The sequence below is a fragment of the Microcaecilia unicolor genome, chromosome 1 (genome assembly GCF_901765095.1).
Source record: "Microcaecilia unicolor chromosome 1, aMicUni1.1, whole genome shotgun sequence".
NCBI lineage: Eukaryota > Metazoa > Chordata > Amphibia > Gymnophiona > Siphonopidae > Microcaecilia > Microcaecilia unicolor.
In genome coordinates, this window is record NC_044031.1 from 227,351,394 (window position 1) to 227,377,902 (window position 26,509).

At 43.5% G+C, this 26,509-nt stretch overlaps 1 protein-coding gene and 1 long non-coding RNA gene across 5 annotated transcripts in view; one reads left to right on the forward strand and one right to left on the reverse strand.

Annotated features, from left to right (window-relative positions):
- FHOD3 (formin homology 2 domain containing 3) overlaps nucleotides 1–26,509 on the forward strand; it is a 942,952-nt gene that overhangs the window by 899,858 nt on the left and 16,585 nt on the right. For 2 of the 4 annotated variants that reach the window (XM_030204545.1, XM_030204563.1), the window contains 2 exons: nucleotides 5,730–5,922; nucleotides 23,346–23,369. In XM_030204545.1, the coding sequence (XP_030060405.1) occupies nucleotides 5,730–5,922; nucleotides 23,346–23,369 (217 nt within the window). The remainder of the gene's footprint in view (nucleotides 1–5,729; nucleotides 5,923–23,345; nucleotides 23,370–26,509) is intronic. The other 2 variants (XM_030204553.1, XM_030204571.1) reach the window with 1 other exon arrangement.
- Nucleotides 270–12,240, reverse strand: LOC115470941. Its single transcript, XR_003942261.1, has 3 exons — nucleotides 12,131–12,240; nucleotides 8,043–8,045; nucleotides 270–281 (listed from the first exon to the last, which is right to left on the reverse strand). It is a non-coding gene; the product is annotated as an uncharacterized LOC115470941 (long non-coding RNA).

The window sequence follows — 26,509 nt, forward strand, 5'->3', positions numbered from 1 at the left end:
CAGTGAGTTCATTTTAAAGAATAGCGCACAGAGGGAACAGGTTTGAATATCCTGTATTTGCAGTATAAATTGCAGTGGAATTTAAAAGATAGGCCACCCACATGCTTTCTCCTTTCCTAATGTGCAGCCATAAAGAATGCGCGCTGAAAGTAGTTACTTGCAGTGCGGGTAGCTGAGGCGTTGTAAAATATCATGCGTTATTTTGAAAACTCTGACTATCCTCTTCCATCTAAACAAACCTCCGGGAATCCTTCTTATCAATCTGACTTAATGTACATGTGCTTTGGAAAGCCATGCACACTTTCAGGCAGGCAAAGGAGGCCAATTTTCAGCCAAACCGAATTACTCATAAAATGGTTTTGAAAATTGTCCTCCCCTGGCCGCATCTGGATTCATAGTGTTGCTTTCAGTGGCTTTGATTATAACCACAGAAAGCTGGTATATCAAATCCCATTCCCTTAAACAGGCTGGGCCTTCTGAAGACCTTTTATTCAGCCAATCAAAGGCAGAGGCAGAGTTTTTATCCAGTATTTTTTTTTTGTTACATTTGTACCCTGCACTTTCCCACTCATGGCAGGCTCAATGCGGCTTACATGGGACAATGGAGGGTTAAGTGATTTGCCCAGAGTCACAAGGAGCTGCCTGTATCTGAAGTGGGAATTGAACTCAGTTCCTCAGGACCACAGTCCACCACCCTAACCACTAGGCCACTCCTCCACTCTGCTAAATTAGGCTACATTTTTCTTCTAAGAGCACCACTGGAGCTAAATAAAATGATCAGAAGAGTGGATTTCAGAGGTACAGGATGTTTTTCACCAGTGTGGCTGTTTCGCGTTCCTTGTTTGGCTAGTTGCCATGTTTTCAATCAGAATGGATTCCAGTAGTATAGAATTCACCTTTTAATTTAAAAGCCTGTATGTGTGTGTGCCAGAGTGGTACATGGATTTGATAAATCCGGCTTCTAGCTTATGGTACTGTTACAATTCATATTACTGTCTTAGAAGGCTGCAGTACAGTCAGGCCTCAATAAACAAATGAGATTTATTTTGGCAGATGAATAAGGATACATCTTAATCACTTCATTTAATAGTGTGTGAGACCTCCTTGCAGCTCTGTGAACAGAGGGTAATTCTAGAAAGGGGAGCTTACAACTTGCCCACTCGGAGCCTATTCTGTACAGAAATGTAGGCATCAAATTCTCTTTACAGAATGCCAGCATAACATGTCAAGAACACGCCTATATTTTAGGCCTAATCCTTTACACTAGCTGTAGAACTGGTGTAAATGATCACACTTCGATTAATAAAGCATAGTATTGTGGCTCGAAAAGCATATAAATATGAGAAAAGTCCAAAAAACTGATTTCTTTGAATAAATCCCCATGATGTAATTCTTGACCAAAACTAATACAGTGCTGTATTCTGGCTTAACGTATTTCCTATTTATCGAGAGATACTTGCTACAGGCTTGAAAATGCATCCAAATGTTAAATGGCTTCCATATTAAAGAAATGACACCTGGAGGGGCATAATTGAAAGGGCGTCCAAGTTTTCCTGAGGACGTCCTTGTAGGACGTCCCGACGAAGGAGCGGGGAAACCCGTATTATCGAAACAAGATGGGCGTCCATCTTTCGTTTCGATAATAACGGTCGGGGACGCCCAAATCACAAAATTTAGGTTGACCTTAGAGATGGTCGTCCTTAGAGATGCTCATCCCCCATTTTCGGTGATAATGGAAACCGAGGACGCTCATCTCAGAAACAACCAAATGCAAGCCATTTGGTCGTAGGAGGAGCCAGCAATCGTAGTGCACTGGTCTGCCTGACATGCCAAGACACCAACTGGGCACCCTAGGGGGTAGTACAGTGGACTTCACAAATTGCTCCCAGGTGCATAGCTCCCTTACCTTCAGTGCTGAGCCCCCCCCCCCAAAACCCACTCCCCACAACTGTACACCACTACCATAGCCCTTATGGGTGAAGGGGGGCACCTACATGTGGGTACAGTGGGTTTCTGGTGGGTTTTGAAGGGCTCACATTTACCACCACAAGTGTAACAGGTAGGGGGGGATGGGCCTGGGTCCATCTGCCTGAAGGGCACTACACCCACTAAAACTGCTCCAGGGACCTGCATACTGCTGTCATGGAGCTGGGTATGATATTTGAGACTGGCATAGAGGCTGGAAAAAATTTTTTTTTTTTTATTGTTTTGATGGTGGGATTGGGGGAGTAAGGGGAGGTCATCCCTGATTCCCTCCGGTGGTCATCTGGTTATTTAGGGCACCTTTTTGTGGCTTGGTCATAAGAAAAAATGGGCCAGGTAAAGTCGTCCAAGTGTTCGTCAGGGACGCCCTTCTTTTTTCCATTATGGGTCGAGGACGCCCATGTGTTAGGCATGCCACAGTCCCGCCTTCGCTATGCTTCCGACATGCCCCCGTGAACTTTGGTCATCCCCGCAACAGAAAGCAGTTGAAGACGCCCAAAGTTGGCTTTCGATTATGCTGATTTGGGCGACCCTGTCAAAAGGACGCCCATCTTGCGATTTGTGTCGAAAGATGAACGCCCTTCTCTTTCGAAAATAAGCCTGCTGGTGAGTTAGTTTAGTTTTGACAAAATATGAGGTACTGTATTGTGGCTTTTTAGGGCAGTATTCTATTCCTGCTAGTGGTTACAGTTTAGGTGTACCGTACTTAGACTTGGTTCTCTGCCTTATTCTTCAAAAGTGGCTTTTCTTATAAAATGGTTGATATATGTATATATCAATGTATAATATATTTATTTATTTATATTTGTTAGTCCCCAAATTGAAGCATAAAGGGACCCTTTTACTAAGGGTTTTAAGCCACAAGGCAGTCTTAACATGTGAAAAACAGATGTTTTGCCTGTTAGCGCATGTAAACTTGTGTGTTAGCTGTTTTTTTTAAGTATTTTTGGGAGGGGGTGGAGAATGGGTGTGGAAGTGTTGACCAGCTAGCGTGTTTGCATTAGCATGTACTAACTGGCTAACACTGAGTTAACACAGGAGCATTTCACACCTCCAAAATAGGAGACGGTAAGTGCTCCCGCATTAATGTTTTACAGGTAACATATGCTAATGCGAACATTAGTGCATGACCTGAAAAATGCCTTAAATTGGGCCACATTGAATCTGGACTTAGAGCATGGGAAAGTCTCATGTTAAGACACGCTAAGCCCAGATTCCAACACCCTTTAGTAAAAGAGCCCCAAAATGATGTACTGCATATAAATAAAATTGTAATATTAGAATGATACCCATATGGCAAAAATATTGCAAAATCAACACGACACATAATAAAATGTGATAAACGAAATACAATAATACATTTAGAACTGTAGACAACCGCAGAAATTCAAAACCAAAAAAATCAGCAGAAAAGGTTGGATTAAATTCAGAAGTAAACTTTAAATGATCTTCTTCCAATAAAGAGTTATAACAGAAGGAACAGAACAAGAGAGCTGACATAGGACAAAGGAATGCTGGTCTTTCAAGTTTCAAGTTATATTAGGGGTTTACTATCCCTAATATACGTCTGGGCAGGTTACATACTAAAAGTTACATCAAAATAGTTTAGCATATATATGTTGACAATATAGGGGATGAGAGGGAAGGAGGGTAGAGCTATAATATCTGTATAGGAAAGGGAAGAGGGGGAAAAGAAAAGGAAGGGGGAGTGTATAAAACTGTGCAGTCAGCTAGGCTTATTCTGCACGATCGCTGAATAGAGGGGGCTGGAGATAGGTGGGCATGAGAGAGGTCTAGAGAGCACTGTTGCATTACCGCTTGCTTACATCCATCAGCATGTTCTATTTATCACAGTCCCGTTTTCTGCAGTGAGACTTATAATAACGTGCTTTGAAGGCATTACTGCATGCTAAAACAACAGCATACCTTAGCTCTTTGGTCTTGACTCCTAGTCATTGAGAGATGCCAATGGGTCAGGTTTTCAGGATATCCCTAATGAATATGCATGAAAGAGATTTGCATGCCTATTACCTCCATTATATATACATCTCTCAGGATAGCCTGAAGCTTGACCCTTTGGTAACACTTGAGGGCTAGGAGTGAAGACCAAGGCCTTAGCTAGTTATGTTATATCCGGGTAGGTTTGGGCTAATTTTCAGCACTGAAAATAACGCAAAAGTTAGGTGGTTAAAAATATAGCTGGCTAAATTGGGGGCTACTTGCTCTACTAAATGTGCCACAACTTACCTAAGAAAGAACAGCAGCTAGAATGATATACTGAGATTTTTGCCTTAGCTTGTGCTCATGTAGAAATATTAATATAGTAAACTGATATATGCAGACTCTGCAACATTGTGTTGCTGCTGGTGGAGGAAGTTTGATAGTCTTCCATCATGGTGTCCAGACTTCTAATGAGTGGAGGAGTAGCCTAGTGGTTGGTGCAGCAGCCTAAGACCCAGAGGAACTGGGTTTGATTCCCACTGCAGCTCCTTGAGACCCTGGACAAGTCACTTAACCTTCTATTGCCCCAGGAACAAAATAAGAACCTGTATCTAATATATAAACTGCTTTGATTGTAGCCACAGAAAGGTAGTATATCAAATCCCATCCCCTTTCCACTAACAGGCTGGGTCTTCTGAAGACTTTTTATTCAGCAAAATCTAAAGCAGACTTTTTATCCAACATGAAACTGTGTAACTGCTAAATAAGGCTACATTTAGTGTGACTGTCACGTTCCTTGTTTGGATAGTTGCCCTGTTTTCAATCAGAATGGATTCCAGTGGTATAAAATTCACCTTTCTATTTAAAAGCACCCCCACCACACACCTCAATAGAACTAAAACTAATTGGAAGTAAGGTATGTAGAGAGTAATTCTACTAAGAGCACTGGTATTAGCGCCTATTTTATGCCTATTCTATAATGAAAAATTAGCACTTACTTTTCTTTATACTAATGCAAGTGGCAAAAAAAACCCAAGCTTACATTTAAGGTGCAAGCCCTTTAGCTAGTGCAAATGCTCATGTCCAGTTGTGTGCTGGAACACACCTAATTTATATTATTGTATAATTAATGCATGTACTTATACATCCCACCTATACGCACAACCAGTGCCAAATCATGGTGCATACTTTTCCGCTAGTTGGTATTCTATAAGAAGTCATTTACATGCATTAGTAGCCACTTACATACATAAAGCTAGAGTACTGCTATTTATGTGCCTTCTTACAACTTAAGCTTAGGTGGCTCCTTTATAGCAGTACTCTTCACCAATTTTTAAGTTGAGGGGCACTTTGGTTTCTAATGAGCTGAAGGACCGCCACCAAATATCTTCTCATTCGGAGCTGTGTCACTGTTGATCAGTGTGTGTCAGTCCACCAGCCCGCCCTCAAACATTTAATTTGGAGTGTCCTCCTCAAGGAGGTGGGCATTTCCAAACACATTCTCTTCATCTGTCGAGAAATACTTTGTCCTTCAAGCATGTGGCTCTCCCCCCTCCCCCCACCCCCGGTCCACTTCCCCCTTTCTATCCTGAGCTTGGGTAGAGAAGCAGAGAGTAGCAGAAGAAAAAGCATAAAGACAATGAGGGTTACCAAAGAGGTCTCCAGTGGTCGCTGTTGGTGCCCGGGCCTTGCAATAAAGAAACGGCCTTATAGAATCACCCTCTAAATCTAGCAGACAAACACACACAGAGTTACCATATATACTCTGAAAGAAAAGGCTAAATATTCTTTCTTTCTTATTCCAGGTTCCACTCCTTCTTGTTATTTATGGGCCATCCTCCTTATACGATCCGGGAAGTCAATATCAACAAGTTCTGTAAAATTATCAGCGAGTTTGCTCTGGAGTACCGTACCACCAGAGAACGGGTGCTGCAGCAGAAACAGAAACGGGCTAACCACCGTGAGAGGAACAAGACCAGGGGCAAAATGATCACAGACGTAAGTGGCTGTTGAAAAACCTTCCTAAAGTGGAGCTGCTGGGGCATTGAGGGTAGAAGAGGAAATAGTGAGACGTATAAATGTGGAACATTTAGATGCTAGACCTATGTTCGATAATCCTGATACAAGCAATTCTTAAGCTATTCTTAACTCAAGTTCTCAAAGGCCAATAAAAGGTTTTTCTTTCTAGATACTCATCATTAATATTCATTACACACATTGGCATCCGTTTGTTCTGAGAGCCCAGTTAATTTGCATATACTGTATATCGTTAATTCTTAATCTGAAGACCTCAGGTAAAATGTGTGGTGAGCATTCAGCAAGCTAATGAAACCTCCCTGTGAATAGTGAGATTCAGGCCTGGCATAGTATGAATGGTAGCCGGTTAGGACTGACGAGCCAGGTAGAGCCATGGGACTCAGTTTGCTCAGTGACTGCCTCATCCTTCTAGACAGTTCTATTGCCAGTTTTGTCTTGCTTATATTGTGGAAATTCAGAATTCATTTAAACTGTTGTGCTGAGAATTAGAGCTATTCAAATTATACGTGTCTGTATACTGGTGAGCAACAAGTACACATATTAAAAGCAATTTAAGGGCACAGATCAAGATACAAAGAGAGATACTCTGTCTGAACTGCCACAGGTATAACCAGAACTAAAATAAGTTATTGAAGCAGAATTTTGTTTTATGGTACTAATGCAATTTTAATCCATCCATATAAAGTTTGTGAACTGACAGGACTTCATAAAGAGTTTCCAGCTGTCCTAGAAATCAAGTTTGGAGTCTCAATTAGACACGAGTGGTTTGTCAGTCATGAATCCACCTCTGTTCTGCCTTTGGTACAGTAAGGCAGCAAGTCAGTTGCATTTCATGTTCAAAGAACCGAAGCTAATCAGGTTAAGGAAAAAATAATGTCACTGACCCGGATTAGAGATTGTATTTAAGTCTGATTGCAGCTTCTGTATAATGAGGTTCCTAATTCTTGTGAAATTCAGAATGACTGTGCACATCAGCAGCCCAGAAAAAGGGAGCCAGCATAACTTCCAAAGGTTGTAAATCAGGAAAGACTTTGTCAGAGATAAGATTATAACCTCCTGTCAGTCCTAGCAGTGTAGAACTGGAAAGCAGTGCTAACTACTGAGTAGAGGGGTATACAAATGGAAAAGAGGCAATGAGCAAAGATAATTGAGGGGGTCTTTTACTAAGCCATGGTAGCGTTTTTAGCTCACAGTTGACATCAGTTGGTGGTAAACGCCGAGACGCACATGGGTAGGGTTACCATATGGCTCCAGAAAAAGGAGGACGGATTGAGCCAGCCGGGTTTTACTTCCATGGGTGTCTCGGCTTTTATCGCCAGCTGATTTCTACTGCGAGCTAAAAACGCTACTGCAGCTTAGTAAAAAAAAAAAACCACCTGAGTGAGCAAAATAAATAAATCAGAATATTCCTGATTAAAAACAACAAACCTAGGACTGCAGCTAAAAAATATGGGCCCAATATTCAGAAAATGCTAAGCTCCTGTATTTAGCCTCCTACATTTGTGCCCTATTTTCAGCCAATCTTAGATGCATAACTTTTCAGCTGAAAATTTCTCTTAATTTAGGAGTTTAAAACCAACTATAAATTTAAACCTGCCATTCGTTTTCCTAGATTTATGAGGCAGGCACTGAAAATCAGATCTAAGCTCCTAACTTCTTTCCCCGCTCTAAATCCACTCTTGTTTCCACACACTTTTTATGCTCCTAAATTGAAGAGTTTAGGGCCCGATATTCAGCCGGCAGTGATCACTGTTTTGCTGTCCGCCGCTGGTGTTAAATCCAGAAATTCAATGCCAGGCCACGTCCAGGCTTCGGCATTGAATTTCTGGATTTCTGGAGCTGGCTACCCAATAGCCGGTTAAGGGCCCCTTTTAGAAAGGTGCAGCAATGTAGCTCCACTGCCCCCCCCCCCCCCCCCACCACCATGCTCCTTTTCCAGTGCATCAGAATTATCTTTTTTTCTAGCAGTGGGGGCATGCTCAGCTGTATTCCCACTAGGCTACCACAGGAGCTCTTACCATCTCCTAAATAGGAGGCGGTAAGGGCTCCCCCAGGAAATGGCCGTGCGGCAAATGTTTCACTTACTGCACAACCAATTTGCATTCCCGGCCCAGAAATTTCTTTTACAGGGTGATGGTAAAAGGGGGCCTTAGCGTGCGGCAAACCCAATGCTGATGTCACCACAGGGCTCCTTTTATTTCCGGTTAGTTATTTTCAGTGTCACTAACTGGTTAAGGGCTCCTTTTACTAAGCGGCGATAAGCCCAGCATGGGCTTACCGCTCGCTGTACAGGAAGTATCGCCAGGCTACTTATTTATTTTTGTAGTGCCAGAGTGTACCTGGTGGCAATGCCACACGCTGCCCGGTTACCACCGGATTAACGCAGGAGCCCTTACCGTCATCTCAGTGGGTGGTGGTAAGGGCTCCTCCCCCAAAATGGCCGCACGGCAAGTGCTTTACTTGCTGCCTGCAGGAAGGCGAGACTTCCCTTTTACCAGCTGTGGTAAAATACGCACTGATGCCAGCGCCGGCCCCCTTTTGCTGCAGCTTGGTAAAAGGGGCTCTAAGTGCTGCTGAAAATTAGCAGTTAGCCCTAAACAAGTGATTTAACTGGCTAGGAGCCATTTCTGGCTGGTTAAATCATTTTTGAATGTCAACTCCTTAGTGACATTTTGAATAAAAATTTATGCACTGAGCCCTATTACATTTTCAAAGAGGCCGATTTAAGAGCATAACTCTCAAAATAAGGAGCATAAATCCTTTGAATATTGGATCTTTTATTTCTATATAGTGTAGGTAAAAGTGACTCTGGCTTAGTGCACTCTAAATAATAGCAAAGATATATCCAACATTCTGATTTGTTAGTGAGCATTTGTGTGCAAGTGCATTTAAAAAAAAAACTCCATGACTGCAAGGACAATACTTCACGAAGTGCTAATTTTTCAAGGCAGGTGATGAAATGTTACAGGCTTTGCAGAGTCGATGCTTGCATCATTTTATCTATACCAGCTTGTGCAGCTCTTACAGGGTAATCCTATTAATAATAGGAAAACCCACAATCGCATGCTGCTAAATTTTCCAGCAGTCCGTTCAATAAGATCTAAGAAACTAGTTAGTTCTTCTCTTTACCACCAAACAGCTTCATTAAGGAATTCTCTACTGTTACAGGTGCATATGCTTAGGAATTATCAAGTATTTCGTAGAATTCTTTAAATTTTTGTTTTATGAATATTTGGGATAATTAGGCTTTTATGATTTGTACTTACAATTTAGATCATTTTGGTTTTTATTTGTAATATCATCTTTTCCTGAGGTTTAAGTCTCAGTGCTTTTGATTTGTGATCCTTAATGAACTAAATATTGGTATTTGTGGACAATAAGCCTTGTATAACGTAACAGTAGCCCCCACACTCTGGAATGTACTCCCTGAAAGGCTTCGCTTAACACAAGACTATCTCTACTTCAGGAAGCAGGTGAAAGCTTGGCTCTTCAACCAGGCCTTTAACGGGAGAAGTAAATGGCACTGGCTGCACATATTACATACAGCAGGACATGTTTATCCACTCCTATCCTAGCCAAGATAATGTTCAAGCACCTTTCTGACCTCATTTACAACTCTCTTTAACTAGTCCCTTATTTTCTTACTCCTGTTACTCTATCTTATCTAACTCTATGTTCCATCTTTGCTTACACCCTATGCTGTCTATTAAAATATTTTATTGTGTTTTGTGTTGGCATTGTAATGTAGCATACTATGCCATACTTTTTTTTTATTTTTTTTTTGTTACATGTGTACCCCGCGCTTTCCCACTCATGACAGGCTCAATGCGGCTTACATGGGGCAATGGAGGGTTAAGTGACTTGCACAAGGAGCTGTCTGTGCCTGAAGTGGGAATCGAACTGAGTTCCTCAGTTCCCCAGGACCAAAGTCCACCACCCTAACCACTATTGCTGTAATTGTCTATTGCTTGTGTTTTGACTTATTCTTGCTGTACACCACCTTGAGTGAGTTCTTTCAGAAAGGCGCTAAATAAATCCTAATAAATAACATAGCATTCTCGTCACAGCCTGTTTTCCCTAGCAGGAATCCTCTTTCCCTGCTTCTTGCAGAAGCCAGGTGAATTGTGACAGCAACCCTTCCCTTCACCATCAGCTGAAGTGGCTGTGAGAAGCAGAATGCATTACCAGGGTTTGGGTCTCAAGTGCTTCCTGTTCAGTCAGTCACGGCAGTTGTGTGCCCCCTAGTGGATATAGTGGATACATAACAGAGGAGCAGGAAACTTGTGCACATTGCTTTGGAGCTGGCGAGCTTATCGTGTCTGCTTAAATGACTGATTTGCCCCCAACACAGTTCTGTAATTGGGAACCAAAAGCATACAGAGAGATGGCATTCACTTAGAAGTTAAAAAATAGTTATATATGTTATGCTATGAGGAAAATAGATGTTTACATTAAAAAATAAAAATAAAGGGCCCCATTCTTCAAAAAAAAAAAAAAAATGAGCTCCTAAATTTGTGCTCTGAGGGGCCCTTTTACAAAGGTGCACTGAAAAATGGCCTGCGGTAATGTGAACGCATGTATGGGGCACGCGCAGAATCATTTTTCAGTGCACCTGTAAAAAAGGCCTTTTTTTAAATTTTTGCCCAAAATGGATGTGGGACAAAATGAAAATTGCTGCACGTCCATTTTGGGTCTGAGTTCTTACTACCAGCCATTGACCTAGCGGTAAAGACTCACACGGTAACTAGGTGGTAATGACCTACGCGCGTCAAATGCCACTTGTCGAACTCCCAATATGTGCGGTCAGAAAAGAAAAGTTAATTTTCAGATGTGTGTATCAGATGCATGCAAAAATGAAATTACCGCAAGAGCCACATGGTAGCTGGGCGGTAACTCCATTTTGGCACACATTGGGTGCACGTAGATGCTTACGCGGCTTAGTAAAAGGGTCCCTTAATTTTAGTTCATAAATTTGTGCCCTATTTTCAGCCAAATTTAGCAGCATAAATTTTCAACTCAAAATTCATCTTTAGGAGCTAAAAAGTTGTACTTATAAATTTGTGACTCTTTTTACAAAGCTGTACAACCAATTAGCGGTGCACTAAATGGGAAGAAGCACATTCTATTCCCATGGGCTTCTTCGCATTCATTGTGTCATTAATAGTAGTGCAGCTTTGTAAAAAGAGCCCTTAGGCTCTTAGGCTATAGTATGTGCAAACAGTGTTAGTCCTTGTGCGTGATATTAAGACTGGTGCCCAGTTAACTTAGCAGATAAAGTTAGGACAGGCTTTCAGCTGTCCTAACTTTAATCTGCTCAGTTACGGTTTCTTTTACAAAGGTGCACTAACAGATTTAGCACACAGTAACGATTAGTCTGCACTAAATGATAAGACGTCCATAGGAATATGTGTTTCTTATTATTTAGTGCACGCTAATCATTAAAGCGTGCTAAATCCTTTAGTGCACCTTAGAAAAACAACCCCTTAACTGGGTAGTGGACTGAATATAGCCATTAACTGGTTAGTGCTGGCTCTGCCCATGATGCGCCCCTACATCATTCCTCATCTATCCGGTTTATGCTTTGGTGGTCAGAGAGCAGGGCCGCCGAGAGCCGGGGCCGGGCCCGGGACAAGACCGCCCCTGGGCCCCCCCCCCCACCCGAGGTCGCGTCAGGCCCTGCCCCCCCCACCCGAAGTCACCGGGCCCCCCCTCCACCCGAGGTCGCGTCGCGCCCCTCCCCACCCAAAGTCGCCGGGCCCCCCTCCACCCGCTGCCGGGCCCTCCGAACTAACCTGAAGCGCCTTCACGTTCGCATCGCAGCAAGCAGCAGCAGGGCAGACCTCTCCTTCCTTCCGTGCCCCGCCCTCGCGGACGTTACATCAGGCGAGGGCGGGACACGGAAGGAAGGAGTGGCCTGCCCTGCTGCTGCTGCTTGCTGCGATGCGAACGTGAAGGCACTTCAGGTTAGTTCCAGGAGCTACGGAGGGCGGGCGGCACCGGGCACCCCCCCCCCCCCCCCCCACCCGGAGGCCCGGGCCCGGGGACTTTTTTCCCCCCGTCCCCCCCTCTTGACAGCCCTGACAGAGAAGATATTCAGTGGCACTCTTCCATGGATTCTATATAAGGTATGGCGAGTAGCGTGTGGCACTCGCCCAATTTGCACACATACCATAATTGAGTAGCAAGCCAATTAGTAATGATAATTGGCTGATGACAACCAATTTTAATCAGTAATTGGCAATAATTGGCATTTATGCTCACTTCTTTTTAGGCATATTCTAGAAAGAGACGTGTAAATTCTAATGTGAATAGCTGAAAAGGGAGCGTGGCCATGCGAAGAGTGCAAGCATGTCAGGAGCCTTACTCAAATATACATGCATGGTTATAGAATTCGGGGGAACATGCCTACATTTAGGGGCCCTTTTATTAAGTTGCGTAGGCATTTATACACGCCCAACGCGTGCCAAAATGGAGTTACCGCCCAGCTACCGCATGGCCCTTGTGGTAATTTCATTTTTGGCACGTGCCCACTATGCACGTCCAAAACATTTTATTTTCTGATGTGCATAGTGGGTGCACGTCAAGTGGCTTTCTACGCGTGTAGGTCATTACCGCCCAGTTAACACGTGAGACCTTACCGCTAAGTCAACGGCTGGTGGTAAGGTCTCAGACCCAAAATGGACGCGTGCCAATTTTGATTTTGCCACAAGTCCATTTTTGGCCTTTTATAACAGGCGGGGATAGTGTTGGGCAGACTTACACGGTCTGTGCCAGAGCCGGTGGTGGGAGGCGGGGCTGGTGGTTGGGAGGCGGGGATAGTGCTGGGCAGACTTATACGGTCTGTGCCAGAGCCGGTGGTGGGAGGCGGGACTGGTGGTTGGGAGGCGGGGACAGTGCTGGGCAGACTTATACGGTCTATGCCCTGAAGAGGGCAGGCACAAATCAAAGTAGGGTATACACAAAAAGTAGCACATATGAGTTTATCTTGTTGGGCAGACTGGATGGACCGTGCAGGTCTTTTTCTGCCGTCATCTACTATGTTACTATGTAAAATGTCGGCTAAGACTTGCTGCAGTAGTCTCACAGGTCTCGGCAGTCTCGTGAGAGTTCCACAGGGAGTCTCGGCTGCCATTTTTAAAATACAGCAGTGTTGGGCAGGGGGAATAGTGGCAGCACAATGGGCAGGAAAGAACATGTTCACCCCTACAGAGGCCACCAGATCACCAGCGGCACGCCTTTAAAGGTAGGATTGGGGAGGACTGTAGTGTGCCACAGGCATCCAGGCAGATCCACTAGGCTCCCTAGAGCCTCTGGGCCCTCAGGCACTGCCCGGTTGCCTGAATGGTAAGTCTGCCCCTGCAATGTAACTGCCGTTAGATAGGTGAATTATACTCATTACATGAGCAACCTACAATCACTGTAGCCACTGTGCCACTTGTAAAGCCCTCAAAGTATATTCTGAGAACCGTACTAACAATTCATTACAGTAGTCAATAAGAGGGGTTATCCAGCTTTGAACCACAGTTTGGAAATTCGAGACTTATGCTTTGGAAATTGTATTTATTTATTTTAACATTTCTATTCTGCCTACAACTAAGCAGATCACACCATAACATAAGTAATAAAATCACAAACAAAGAAAGACAACTCTTCTTACATAAATCAACACAAAAATATCAGCCTCTTGCTTTCGCAAACCTGTCTTCAAATTTTTACAAAACTGTTCCATGCCGCTACACAGTCTTAGATAGCCAGGTAAATCATTCCAGTTCTGTGGGCGAGCGACTGAAAATGCTGCACCTTTAGAGAAGTTCCATGATTGAGAATCTTATCCACCCTTAGAGGTGCTGCTTTGATTAGGGGCACCTCATTTGGGTGAGTAAATAACTCTGAGAACATCTCTATAAACAAAAATTTATTTTTTTAGATGAATTATTTGCATGGAGAGATTCTGGGTCAATTCCTTCACTTATAGATCTCCTAATAAATTTGGCTCTGGTTAAATAACTTTTTTGAATTATTTCCAGAGATTTTTGGGGGGGAAATACTACTTTTGCACTCCGGGTACTAGCATATCTCAGTGCTCAATTTGTCATTTGCAAGTAGCATCAAATTTTCTACCCGCAAAGCCCTCAACGGGTGATGCACATGAATTATCTCTTTAAAATACTGTGGAGCACATTCTGAATACAACACTTGATTAATCAAACATGCAGTCTTATACTGTACTCGAGATTGAGTAGGTAACCAATGCAGTGATCAAAGTACCGGTGACACATGTTCAAACTGAGAAGTTCCAGCCACTGCAGCATTTTGAATCATCTGCAGTGCTTGTATTCTAGATTTATTAATACCCAGATACAAAACATTGCATAAATCAATCCAAGAAATCACCAAGCACTGTACACAGACCTGAAATCACACTTTGATAACATGGTTTTTTTTTTAACCTTGTCAATAGATGAAGCTGAAAGAATGCAGCTCTTACTACATTTAAATCTAGAAAGCTCCACACAGAGACCTTTTACTCATGACTAGAGTTGCAAAATTACCCCTATGCTGTATGTTGCTCCTTATTATTACAATCGCGAGGCGTTTCCAGTAGCAGAGGTGACACAAAACTTCCTTTCTTCCTGCCTTCCCCTTTGGCTCTGCAACACTGACAAGCAGATGATCAAAAGCCCAGTGCTGTTCCAAACAGCGCGCTGGAACAGCGCGGGGCTTTACCGCACCGATGATGAGAGATAATTGCATGCAAATTTAAGCACGCAATTATCTCTGATCATGGGGTAGAAGTGCAGGAGAATTGTGCCTGAGCATGTGCTCAGCACAATGCTCCCGCGCTTGTTTGACAGGTCTGGGCTGTCAAAAGGCCAAACCTGTCAAACACAGGGGCTGGAGGTCCATGGGACCACCAGGTCCCAACTACCCCTGCCACGAGCAACGGGGACTGAAGGTCCGGCGGACCTCCAATCCCACCGACGATCCCCCCCCCCCAAGGTTCAGGGAGGGCTGGAGATCCGGTGGGTCTCTAGCCCCCCTAACTCCCCCAGCAAAGGGTCCCTGGTGGCCTAGTGGGCGAGCAACCACCCCCCCCCCCCAGTGATTCCCCTCCCCCAGGTTCAGGAAGGGCTGGAGATCCAGTGGGTCTCTATCCCCCCCTAGTCCCCCAGCAAGGGGTCCCTGGTGGTCGTCCCCCTTACCCCCCTACCTTGTGTGTTGGAGGAGGGAGGGTAGCCTGTATAGCCCTGCCCAGCGCATCCCAGGATATACTGGGCAGAGCTGAGCACCGTAATTTTGCGGCGTCGCAGGAAGAGGAGGGAGGCAGGCTATTTGGAACACTCTGGTGCACACATGTAAGACTTGTCTCTGATTCACTGGCACTCTATGCTGAGAGGTTGCCACATGCTTGCACCAGTAGGTCAGGTGACATCTGATGCTCATGCCTGTGTCAGAGCTGAGGTCTGCACATCAGTCCGAGAGCAAAGAGGATTTATAGTAACATAGTAAGTGACGGCAAATAAAGACCTGAACTGTCCATCCAGTCTGCCCAATAGTCACACTCATTATCAATTCATGATTAAATCAATGTGATATTATATACTTGATTATGGTCTTTCTTTCGTGTTTCTGGAACATACTCCATAGAAGTCTATCTGGCCCTATCCTTGTGTACCAACTGCTGGAGTTGCCGTCAAAGCCACTCCAGTCTATTTGTCTTCTCATTTGTGGGCCACAGACCGTAAAAGTCTGTCCAGCACTGTCCTCATGTTCCAGCCACTGAAGTTGCTGTCTAAGCCCTTTCCAGCCCATCCTAAACCAGATTGCCATATATGAGACACAGACAATACAAGTCAGCCTGGTATCAGCCCTAGTTCATCACAGCCAGAATCGCAATCTAAGCATCACGCGACAAATCCACACACATGAAGCCATTTAAGTTTAGGTTTTTTGTAATTTTTTTCTAATTAGAGATCCTCTATGTTCATCCCATGCCTTTTTGAATTCCATCTTCATTTGTGTCTCTACCACCTCATTAATGGAAGACTTTCCGCATTTGTGCTGTTAAATCAAGGAGGAGGAGACAGCACTCAAAGAACTTGGTACTCGGTAGATGAGAGGCTGTTGCAGGTGTAGCATACACTTCCACGGGAACCCCGCAGGAATTGTTTCCATCCCCACAGGAATCCTGCAGGAACTGATTCTGTCCCCGTGGGTTCCGCGGGATTCCCGCAAACCCCGTTCCCATGCAGGTCTCTAGTGCACAGGTACCGGCAGCGTTGGCGCCTCTAGCTGGGAGTCCCCCGAGGTTAAGTTTGGGAACCACTGGACTATTCATAGGCACCATAAATATCATTATGTAATGCTTCCTTTATTTCCAAAGTGTACAACATAATATTTTTCATGATTTTTAACCCAGGTATGCTATCTGAAAATTTTACTTTGGGGGGGGGGAATAAATCTCATTCTTTCAGATGGTGCACTCTGGGCACCTCAGCCATTCTCTTCCTGTTAGCCACATGTACTGAAAGTACAGAGTTGTGAGGTTGGCTTGTTAAAATACATGTCGCCTAAAAATGAAAGTGTTGTATATTTGCTCAATGCAAAACAGAGAAAACGAGAAGTTTATTGTGCTTATTTTAAATTACCAATAATATATCAGGGTAGATATTTAGTCAGCAGCCACAGTTATCTCCAAACATTCAATGCCGGGTGCTCGCCCTTTACAGAATAGCGTATAGCACTGATATATTCCAACACCTAATTTTGAGTGGCATTTATAGAATCCAGCATACAATGGAGAGGGTCAAAATATACAACAGAGCAATCCAGTAAAAAGCACAATGGGCTCTCAAGAAAAGGTACAAGTGTGCTTTATTAAAGACCTGACACGGGCCATGTTTCCGTGTAAAACAATGCCTGCCTCAGGGGTCAATTCAACAGGACAGCACAACTAATCTGAGAGAATAAACAATCTGCTCGAACCAACCTCAAGCGTTTTTGATAACTAGGTATTCAAACAGTAACATAGTAACATAGTAAATGACAGCAGGTCCATCCAGTCTGCCCAACAAGATAAACTCATATGTGCTACTTTTTGTGTATCCCTTACCTTGATTTGTACCTGTCCTTTTCAGGGCACAGACCGTGTAAGTCTGTCCAGCACTGTCCCCGCCTCCCACCACCGGCTCTGCCACCCAATCTCGGCTAAGCTCCTTAGGATCCATTCCTTCTGAACAGGATTCCTTTATGTTTATCCCATGCGTGTTTGAATTCTGTTACCATTTTCATTTCCACCACCTCCCGGGGGAGGGCATTCCAAGCATCCACTACTCTCTCCGTGAAAAAATACTTCCTGACATTTTTCTTGAGTCTGCTCCCCTTCAGTCTCATTTCATGTCCTCTCGTTCTACTGCCTTCGCACCTCCGGAAAAGGTTCGTTTGCAGATTAATACTTTTCTAATATTTGAACGTCTGTATCATATCACCCCTGTTTCTCCTTTCTTCCAGAGTATACATGTTCAGGTCATCAAGTTTCTCCTCATACGTCTTGTAACGCAAATCCCTTACCATTCTCGTAGCGTTTCTTTGTACCGCTTCAATTCTTTTTACATCCTTCGCAAGGTACGGCCTCCAAAACTCAACACAATACTCTAGATGGGGCCTCACCAATGACTTATACAGGGGCATCAACACCCCCTTTCTTCTGCTGGTCACACCTCTCTCTAGACAGCCTAACAACCTTCTAGCTACGGCCATCGCCTTGTCACACTGTTTTGTCACCTTCAGATCCTCAGATACTATCACCCCAAGATCCCTCTCCCCGTCCGTACCTATCAGATTATCCCCACCTAACACATACGTCTCCCGAGGATTTCTATTCCCTAAGTGCATCACTTTGCATTTCTTCGCATTGAATTTTAATTGCCAGAATCAATGAAAAGCTTCATTGATTAACCAGGTTTTTAAAGCTACTTTAAAATTCTTAAAAGAAAATTCAGAATGCATAAAGAGAGGGAGAGAATTCCAATAGTGAAAAAGCACAGTGTCTTGTGAACTCGAGCTGTGCTACTTTGGGACTGGGAAGAACAAGGTGGTGATCATTCAAAGAAAGAAGAGATTTAGCAGGAGCATAAGGTATTGTTAAAGTAAGAGTGAGGAGTTTATATTGCAAACAAAGCTGTTACTGTATTTCACCTGTGCATGCCAAAATAGTCACTGAAATACTGTGGGAAAAAAAATAAAAAACAAGATGAAGAGGAAGGGGTGAACCTTTCCAGTTACTTTCACTAAGCCCTTCCATCTTACAGACTTAGATTTATCATAGACTTAAATAAGTTCCATACTAAAAAAAAAAAAAAAAAGCACTGAGATTGATTCAAGAGTTCAGGTTGTCTCAAAAGTAGGCCTGCACACAAGAGCAGAAAAATGTGTTTCCAAAGGCTTGGCGATATTACAAGATATCCTGTAAAAAAAAATGGCTTACAGGCATTTGTCCGAAAATACACAGCTGTACATACTTATTATACATGCTCGCTCTCCCTCTTCTACTGGAAGTTTTTCATGTGGTTGCCTTCCGGTTATTCCTCCTTTAATCTGACTCCAAGTGTACTTTCACACCAAATATGGTCTTGTTTCCTTGGTGGGGTTTTAAAAAACCTTTTTGGCCTGATTCTTGCTTTCGTCTTTGTGTCATAATCATTTTCTTACAGTCACACAATGGGAAATCCCCATTAGTACATTAAGCTTTATGTCAGAATATTACAACACAAAAGGAATTTTTAACAGGGCAAGACAAAAAAGCATAACTGTAATACTGAGTCAGATGGGAGGTCCATCAAGCCCAGTATCCTGTTTTCAATACTGATCTATCCATGGCAGGATCCCAAAAAGTAGTGAGAGTCTATGCTGCTTATGCCTAGGGATAAGTAGTAGCTTTCTTCAAGTCTGCTTTGCTAATAGCAGTTTATGGACTTTTCTTCCAGGAACTTGTCCAATCCTTTTTTCTAAATCCACCTACACCAACTGCTTGTACCACATCCATTGGCAACGAGTTCCAAGTGTGCATTGAGAGAACAAATATTTCTGCAATTAATTTACAGTGCACTACTTAGTAATTTAATGGAGTGTCACTAGCTGTTGTACTTTTTAAAAGGGAAACAATCACTTCACATTTACACATTACACTCTACTGTATGGTGCAAATACATTTACCAAGGATAACCTTAATCAAACAGTGAATTGCAATATAAACACTCCTGGTTAGCTTAGCAGAGTTTAAAAAGGGGTTAGACGGTTTCCTAAAGGACAAGTCCATAAACCACTACTAAATGGACTTGGGAAAAATCCACAATTCCAGGAATAACATGTATAGAATGTTTGTACGTTTGGGAAGCTCGCTAGGTGCCCTTGGCCTGGATTGGCCGCTGTCGTGGACAGGATGCTGGGCTCGATGGACCGTTGGTCTTTTCCCAGTGTGGCATTACTTATGTACTTATGCACTTTAAAAAAAAAGGAGGAAAAGACCTTACACCACTGCGGCAAACTTCACAAGGATAAGGATTGCTGAATCAGCTAATCTACATGCACACGGTTAAAAATGTTAATCATAGGTCAAAAACCTCCATTTTAACTAGTCCTAAATGTGTAATCAAAAATGAAAAAGTGTAATCAAAATAAGAACAAAAAAAATTAATGTTTAATCTTCAACACATTAGTGTCATGCAAATTAAAGTCACAATAAGTGAGCACATATCTTAAAGTGGTTGTATCTCAAAAGATGGTCGCTCAGTCTTAACAGGAAGACCCGAAACAGTTTGGGGTACAGTGCGGTCCCCAGAAGAAGCTGGGAGCGAAACTGGTCTGTCGGGAACCACACTGTTTCGGGTCTTCCTGTCAAGACTGAGCGACCATCATAGAGTTAGCCTAGAGCACATTAGGTTTCTGTTAAACTGAGCTTTAAAAATGTTATGACAGATGTTGAACCAGTGATCTCAGTGGGATGGGATGATGGGGGTGGGAGGACCATGATCCTTATTGCCCAGGGGCCCAGATCACTGTCAGTCTGTCCCTGTGTGGGACTCTCCGTAACTGGGTCAGAGGGTTCTGATTGGATGGGACACTTAATTCAATGTCTGGGGGACCACCTGAGGAAAAAATGTCTCTCCCTGGAGTGATTACTTACAGAAGGTTTTGCTCCTGAACCTTCTGAACAGAAGTTGGTTGATGTTTGGAGGATAGTCATGTGACACAGTATAATTTCTTAAGGGATTGGTGGATAAGGTGTCTTTTTCCATGGAAAGGATGGCGACATTGGGAGAGCATGAAACTAGGCTATCACAAGTGTAATAGATGACTATTGGGTAGTCTCAGGCCACTTTACAGCAGAATATTGGACCAGCTCAGATTAAGGATAGTCTACTTTATATGGTCATGTGGAATTCTTGGAAAATTAAATAAAATCCAGGAATCTTAATTTTCCAGGCTATCTCTCTGCTGGGCTTGATAAAGAAATATTTTCTGAGATTTTGGAATTTCCTGACATTGGGGGTTGTTTACTAAAGCTTATCTTGAGTTATCTGCAGCAGGGCCCACTGAGTCTATAGGTGTCTCAAACTTGTATTATTTGCCTGGTGGTAGGATTCTTGAATCTCCTGTTCCCTCGGGTGTCTGTGCTTTTCTTGAATCCTCATCTGATAATATTCCTAACTGAGCTATCCTTAAGGTAATTTTTACCTCGAGTTGGTAAGGAGAAAGTATTAAAGGCTTTTTACAGAAAAAGACTTCCCTTTTAAGGGGCAGATTGTATATTTTTCCTGATGTTTTAAAGTTTTTTTTTTTGTGCCCCTACAATTAGAGACTTTTTTGAATTAGAATTATAAAGAAACTCTGCTATTTACTTTCATTATTTATTTATATTTTTGGAGGGGGGAGGGAATAGATTGATTTGTTGAATGTTTTCTGTTAGGATGACAATTTTGTTTAATTTTACTTTGCTTTCTTTTCTTTCTAATATATCATCTGTACTCTTCATGATGTGGGATAGATGGAGTTGAAATTTGCCAGATTGGTGGATTTTATTTTTGTGCTAATCTGTTGCTTATTTTCTTTGGTGGGGGTCAATATTCAAAGTGATTTAAGTGAACAGGAGAGGCTTCTGCCTGCTTAAATTGCATTCAGCTGCCTGGCCGTCAGTATTGTACGGCACATAACTGGACAGTTCCCCTGAATATTGGTGTAACCACATACACTACAGCTGGAAACTAGAGGAGTGTTTTAGGGGTGGAGTTGGGGAGGAGCTGGAGTTCAATGGAAGCAAAACCCGGACTGGATCAATGTGTCCTCCTTTTTCTGGACAAACAGAAAAAGTAAACACTGGGCCTTCAGGAATGAGAAAAATGCAATCCTTTATTAATGATGAATACCCGACACGGGCCGTGTTTCGGCGTACAAACGCCTGCATCAGGGGTCAAAAAGCTCTTCTAGGTCAGCTAGTTAGCTAGTAGATAAAGATGATTAACAAACAGCTTATATTCCCGCCGTCAAGTCGGCCAGCCGGTCCCTCATCCCCGAAGCCTCCTCGCACACTCCACGCTACCACCGCTCCTAGCCCCCCGGCTGCCTGCGCCTCATGAACCAGCAGCAGCAACAACCTGGTCCCCGACGCTCTAATTCAAGAGGCTCTTGAATTAGAGCGTCGGGGACCAGGTTGTTGCTGCTGCTGGTTCATGAGGCGCGGGCGGCCGGGGGGCTAGGAGCGGTGGCAGCGTGGAGTGTGCGAGGAGGCTTCGGGGATGAGGGACCGGCTGGCCGACTTGACGGCGGGAATATAAGCTGTTTGTTAATCATCTTTATCTACTAGCTAACTAGCTGACCTAGAAGAGCTTTTTGACCCCTGATGCAGGCGTTTGTACGCCGAAACACGGCCCGTGTCGGGTATTCATCATTAATAAAGGATTGCATTTTTCTCATTCCTGAAGGCCCAGTGTTTACTTTTTCTGTTTGTTTGGTTGCTTTTGTATGCTGCTTTCCCTCTGTTTTGTGACTGTATACTCCTTTTTCTGGAGCCATATGGTAACCCTAAGCTGGGAGGTATGCAGGTACTGGCAATATCCAATACCAATTTATGTTTATTAAAATTCGCTCAAGCTGACTAGCAGAACTGAGCGGTTTACAAATAAAAATACAAGTAAAAGAAAGAAAAGAACTACAACTATTTGATAGGAGCGTGCACAATCAGGGGCAGGCAGAGGGGAGGGCAAAGCTAGATAACATTTAAAGGGATAATGGCATCCATTTTGTGACCGGAGCCACCAGGGGCAGGAGCAATTGGGCTCACTCCTGCCTCTGACTACCTTGCATGATCTCCAGGGATCGTATGGTAGGCACAGAGGATGGGTGGTTGGGGAGGGGATCAGGAGGAGGCACCATTGGTGATTGAGTGGGAGGGAACACTGTTGTTATTTGGGGAGGGGCCAGAAGGGAGCATTGTTGGTGATCGGGGTTCTGGGAGGTGGCACTGTTTGTAATCAGGGGGAGTCCAGGAGGGGGCACTGGTGTTGATTGGTGGGTTCCTTTGAGATCCCCTTATGCGGGTCCCAACGGAATATCAGCTGGGACCTGCATAACTCCTGGCAGCCAGCACATGTCCACTGAGACCTGGACATTCAATGCCGGAGCCTGGATATGGTTTAGCATTCAATATCCAGGTCTAATCTAGGTGGTGGCAATCAGCACCTTTAAAAAAAATCATTGACTGCTGGCTGAATATCGGGGGAGCTATTGTTTATTTTATGTTTTACACATTGAAAATCTTAACAAGGGGGGAACAAAACAATGTTTTTTCAGACTTACACTTCTTAGAACCACAGCAAAGGTGAAGAGCTCACAGAGGGATGATACAGGTCTGCACTCAAACATCTCCATATTAGGACCTGCTAGCAACTGGAAACAAGGTGTGAATAAAATGGGGGGTTTGGAGGATTTAGATTTTGCTCTCACCTTTTCCATAGTAGCTCAAGGCAAGTTACATTCAGATACAATAGGAATTTTCCTGTCCCCAGAGGGCTTGCAGTGAATCCACAGTGGTTTAGCTGCTTGGGGAACCTGTTGAGTAATGTGAGTGTCCTGGAGAAGGAGTAGATGGAGGATCCAGGCAGATCCAGTTATGCTTCTGTAGGTGATAGCAAAGTGATTAACCTGTAATTAATACAATCACATCCCAATAGCCTCTCTAGAGGATGCTTCTTTCTGTTTATTCCATCGCTACCAATAAAACTCCATTCCTTTACATTCTGTCCTGTTTTTCTCTAACTCCTGGACATCATTCTTTCTCCCTCTTTCTCTGTTTCTGTCCTGTCTCTGTTTTCATCTTGCTCTGGTAGACCGATGATGAAGATGATTTTGAGGTATGGTACCCAAAAGCTCTTGGACACCATTTTAATCTGTGTGCTGTGAGGTTTAACCCAACTACAGGCGCAAACAGTAAAGAGTGCTTGCATGCATTAACTTGGCTGTCTCTCAATATGTGATGCCTTTAGCTTATATACGCACAAATACTTGATGCCTTCATGTAACCTGTTTTTGTAAACAAGAATGATCTCATGTTGCATGCCACATTGTACTCGAGCATGCACTCACAGTATGCTTTAAGTAACTAACTCCAATATGCTAATGACAGGTTTGCCTGAGCTCCTGGCACATGTGGTATCTGCGGTACACACTTGATGTGATCTCTTTATGAAAGTGGATTGACTTTGAACATAAGAAGTGCAATGCTGAGTCAGGTCAATGGTCCATTGAGCCCAGCATCCTGTCTGACAGTGTGGACAGTCGAGGTCACTAGGATGCATCCTACAGACCTCGGTGGTAATCGAGCAGTGCTGTTCGCTGCCCGGTTACCACTGGGTGAGCATGGGAGCCCTTACCCACCACCTCAATGAGTGGCATCAAGTGCTTCCCTCTGAAATGGCCGCATGGCAAGTGCAAACTTATCACATGGCCATTTCGTTGTTGGCCATTTTTACCCGCTGCGGTAAAAGGGACCCTAGCGCGTGGCAGAAACAGCCACCACCGCTATTGCAGGGCCCCTTTTACCGCAGCTTAGTAGAAGGGCCCGTTAGGGAGAACTCCCTTCCCCTTTGCCACTCTCAGAAGAGTTTGTGAACACCATGTCCGTATTAAGGAGTCAATATTCAGTCGGCAGTGCTCAGCGTTTTGTTAACTGCTGCCAGTGTTATTCCTGGATACTCAGTGTTGGGCTATGTCTAGGCTTCAGCATTGAAGATCTGGTTTCGCAGAGCCGGCTAATGCGTAGCTGGTTAAGTTCAATATTCTGCACTTATCCGGCTATGGGACTGACATTTTTGTGGTTCAATTTATGCGATTAACCTGGCCGGTTATGTGCTGAATATCGGCACTTAACAGGCCAAGTGCTGACTCCGCCCCCAGAACACTCCCAAAATAGCTGGTTTTCATTTAGGTGGTAACCGCTAATTTTCAATGGCAATACCCGGTTAAGTGGTGCTGAAAATTTGCAGATAGTCTCCAAACAGGCGATTTTAACCGGACAGGAGTCATTTCTGGCAGGTTAAATTGCTTTGAATATTGACTCCTTAAATTTTTAATGAACTAGAACTTCAGAAAGGCGCCTTAACCTTTTTCAAGCCCAGCTATGTCCTTGGGCAACAAATTCTACAGCCTGATTGTGTTTCTGGAAAAATACTTTCTTAAATCTGTTTTAAATCTGGTTTCATGGAGAGTTCCCTGGTCCAAATGTGATTTAGAAGGGTAAATAACCATTTCCTATTTTGCAGTTTCAGTACAGTTATCGTATCTTTTCCTCAAAACGAAGAGCCCTAACCTATTTAGCCTTTCTTCATAAAAGAGCTGATCCATCTCTTTATAATCCTTCTTTGGACCTTCTCTAGTGCCTCTTCCCCCAATATTCAGCCAGTGGCAGGCAGCCCTGTTAATGTCCACCGCCAGCGTTGAACAAATTATGGGCCAAATCTGGTCGTCGGCATTGAAAATCCACTTTTTTAAATCCAGTTAGCGCATGCCTGGTTAATTTGATATTTAGAGCTAACCTGCTATTTATGCAACACTGTCCAGTTAGCTCTGAATATCAGGAGCTAACTGGACTCCATCCTTGAAACACCCCCGGAATGCCCCTCACATAGCTGGCTTTCACTTTAGTGCTAAACAGTCATTTTCAGCGAATATACCTGATTAAGTGCCACTGAAAATGACTGGATAGCCACCAATAAGCAAGTTTGTCAGTGGCCCTCCTGGCCAGTTAACTCGCTTTGAATATTGGCCGGCCTATATTTTTTGGGGATGGGGTAACTAGGAATGTACATACCACTCATAGATATGGAGGAGTAGCCTAATGGTTAGTGCAGTGGGCTTTGATCCTGGCAACCTGGGTTTGATTCCCAATGCAGCTCCTTGTGACCTTGGGCAAGTCACTTAACCCTCCATTGCCCTAGGTACAACAAACTTAGATTGTGAGCCCCCTTGGGACAGAAAACATACCTATATATAATGTGTACAGTGCTGCATACATCTAGTAGTGCTATAGAAATGATTAGTAGTGGTAGTCATAGATGTGGTCTCATCATGCTTTCACTTTGGATTTTAATTACCTTTCCAACAATGAAAGTGAGTATTTCCCTGCCCCTGAAGGCTTGCACTGGAGACTAAGATGAATTGCACAGGGTGCTTCTGTGAGGAAAGATGGATTTGAGCTCTGGTTTCCTTGTTGATTAGCCCACTGCTCAAACAACTAGGCTACACCTCCTCATGTTTGCCGTTACACCATTGTGTTGTCTTCAGTAGCTAAAACACTGTACTGAGAGATGGTCTTGCCTTCAAATGTTTTCCATTCTTTTAATAAGCTCTTAGCATACGGGCCAAAAATCATTGAACACCATTAAATATAAAGATGGCTCAAATCTAATAGAGAGAGAGAGTGGCAATAACTTTCAGTCAGCATCTGTTGGACTGTAAAAACACTCAAGTAAATGTGAAGAACATACCATTTGCAAAATTATATAGACACAGGAGGCCCTAAAGACAAATACACACCAGTAAATAAATCCATGAAATCTTGTACTTTTTAGGAGTCACTTGTTCTGAATATAATGCTTCCTTGATAATTTGGGGTTATGTGAGTACGCTTACCACAATACACTGTGCCTGCTCTGCGTGGCTTGTTTTATAGATGATGGAAGAGATGATACTTCCTGTTCTATAATTGGTATGGCTGAAAGAAGAGCAGAGGTCCACCGAGTTCAGCCTGCTTGTAATTTCCTACGGGATTATCATTATTATCATCTTCTGTGTACCACATCCAAGATGCATGCAGCCACTGTAGAGAGAGGCACAGAGGGCCATTTTGAAAGCCATTCCCCAGTGCTTTTTCTCACCGGAATAACCTTTTAAAACTGCCCACTCTGTAGATAAAAATATGCACTTAGTTCCAATCTGTGCATTCATGGACTTGCAGTAGTGGAAGGTATTCCTGGGGTCGAGGTGGGATGGTGTT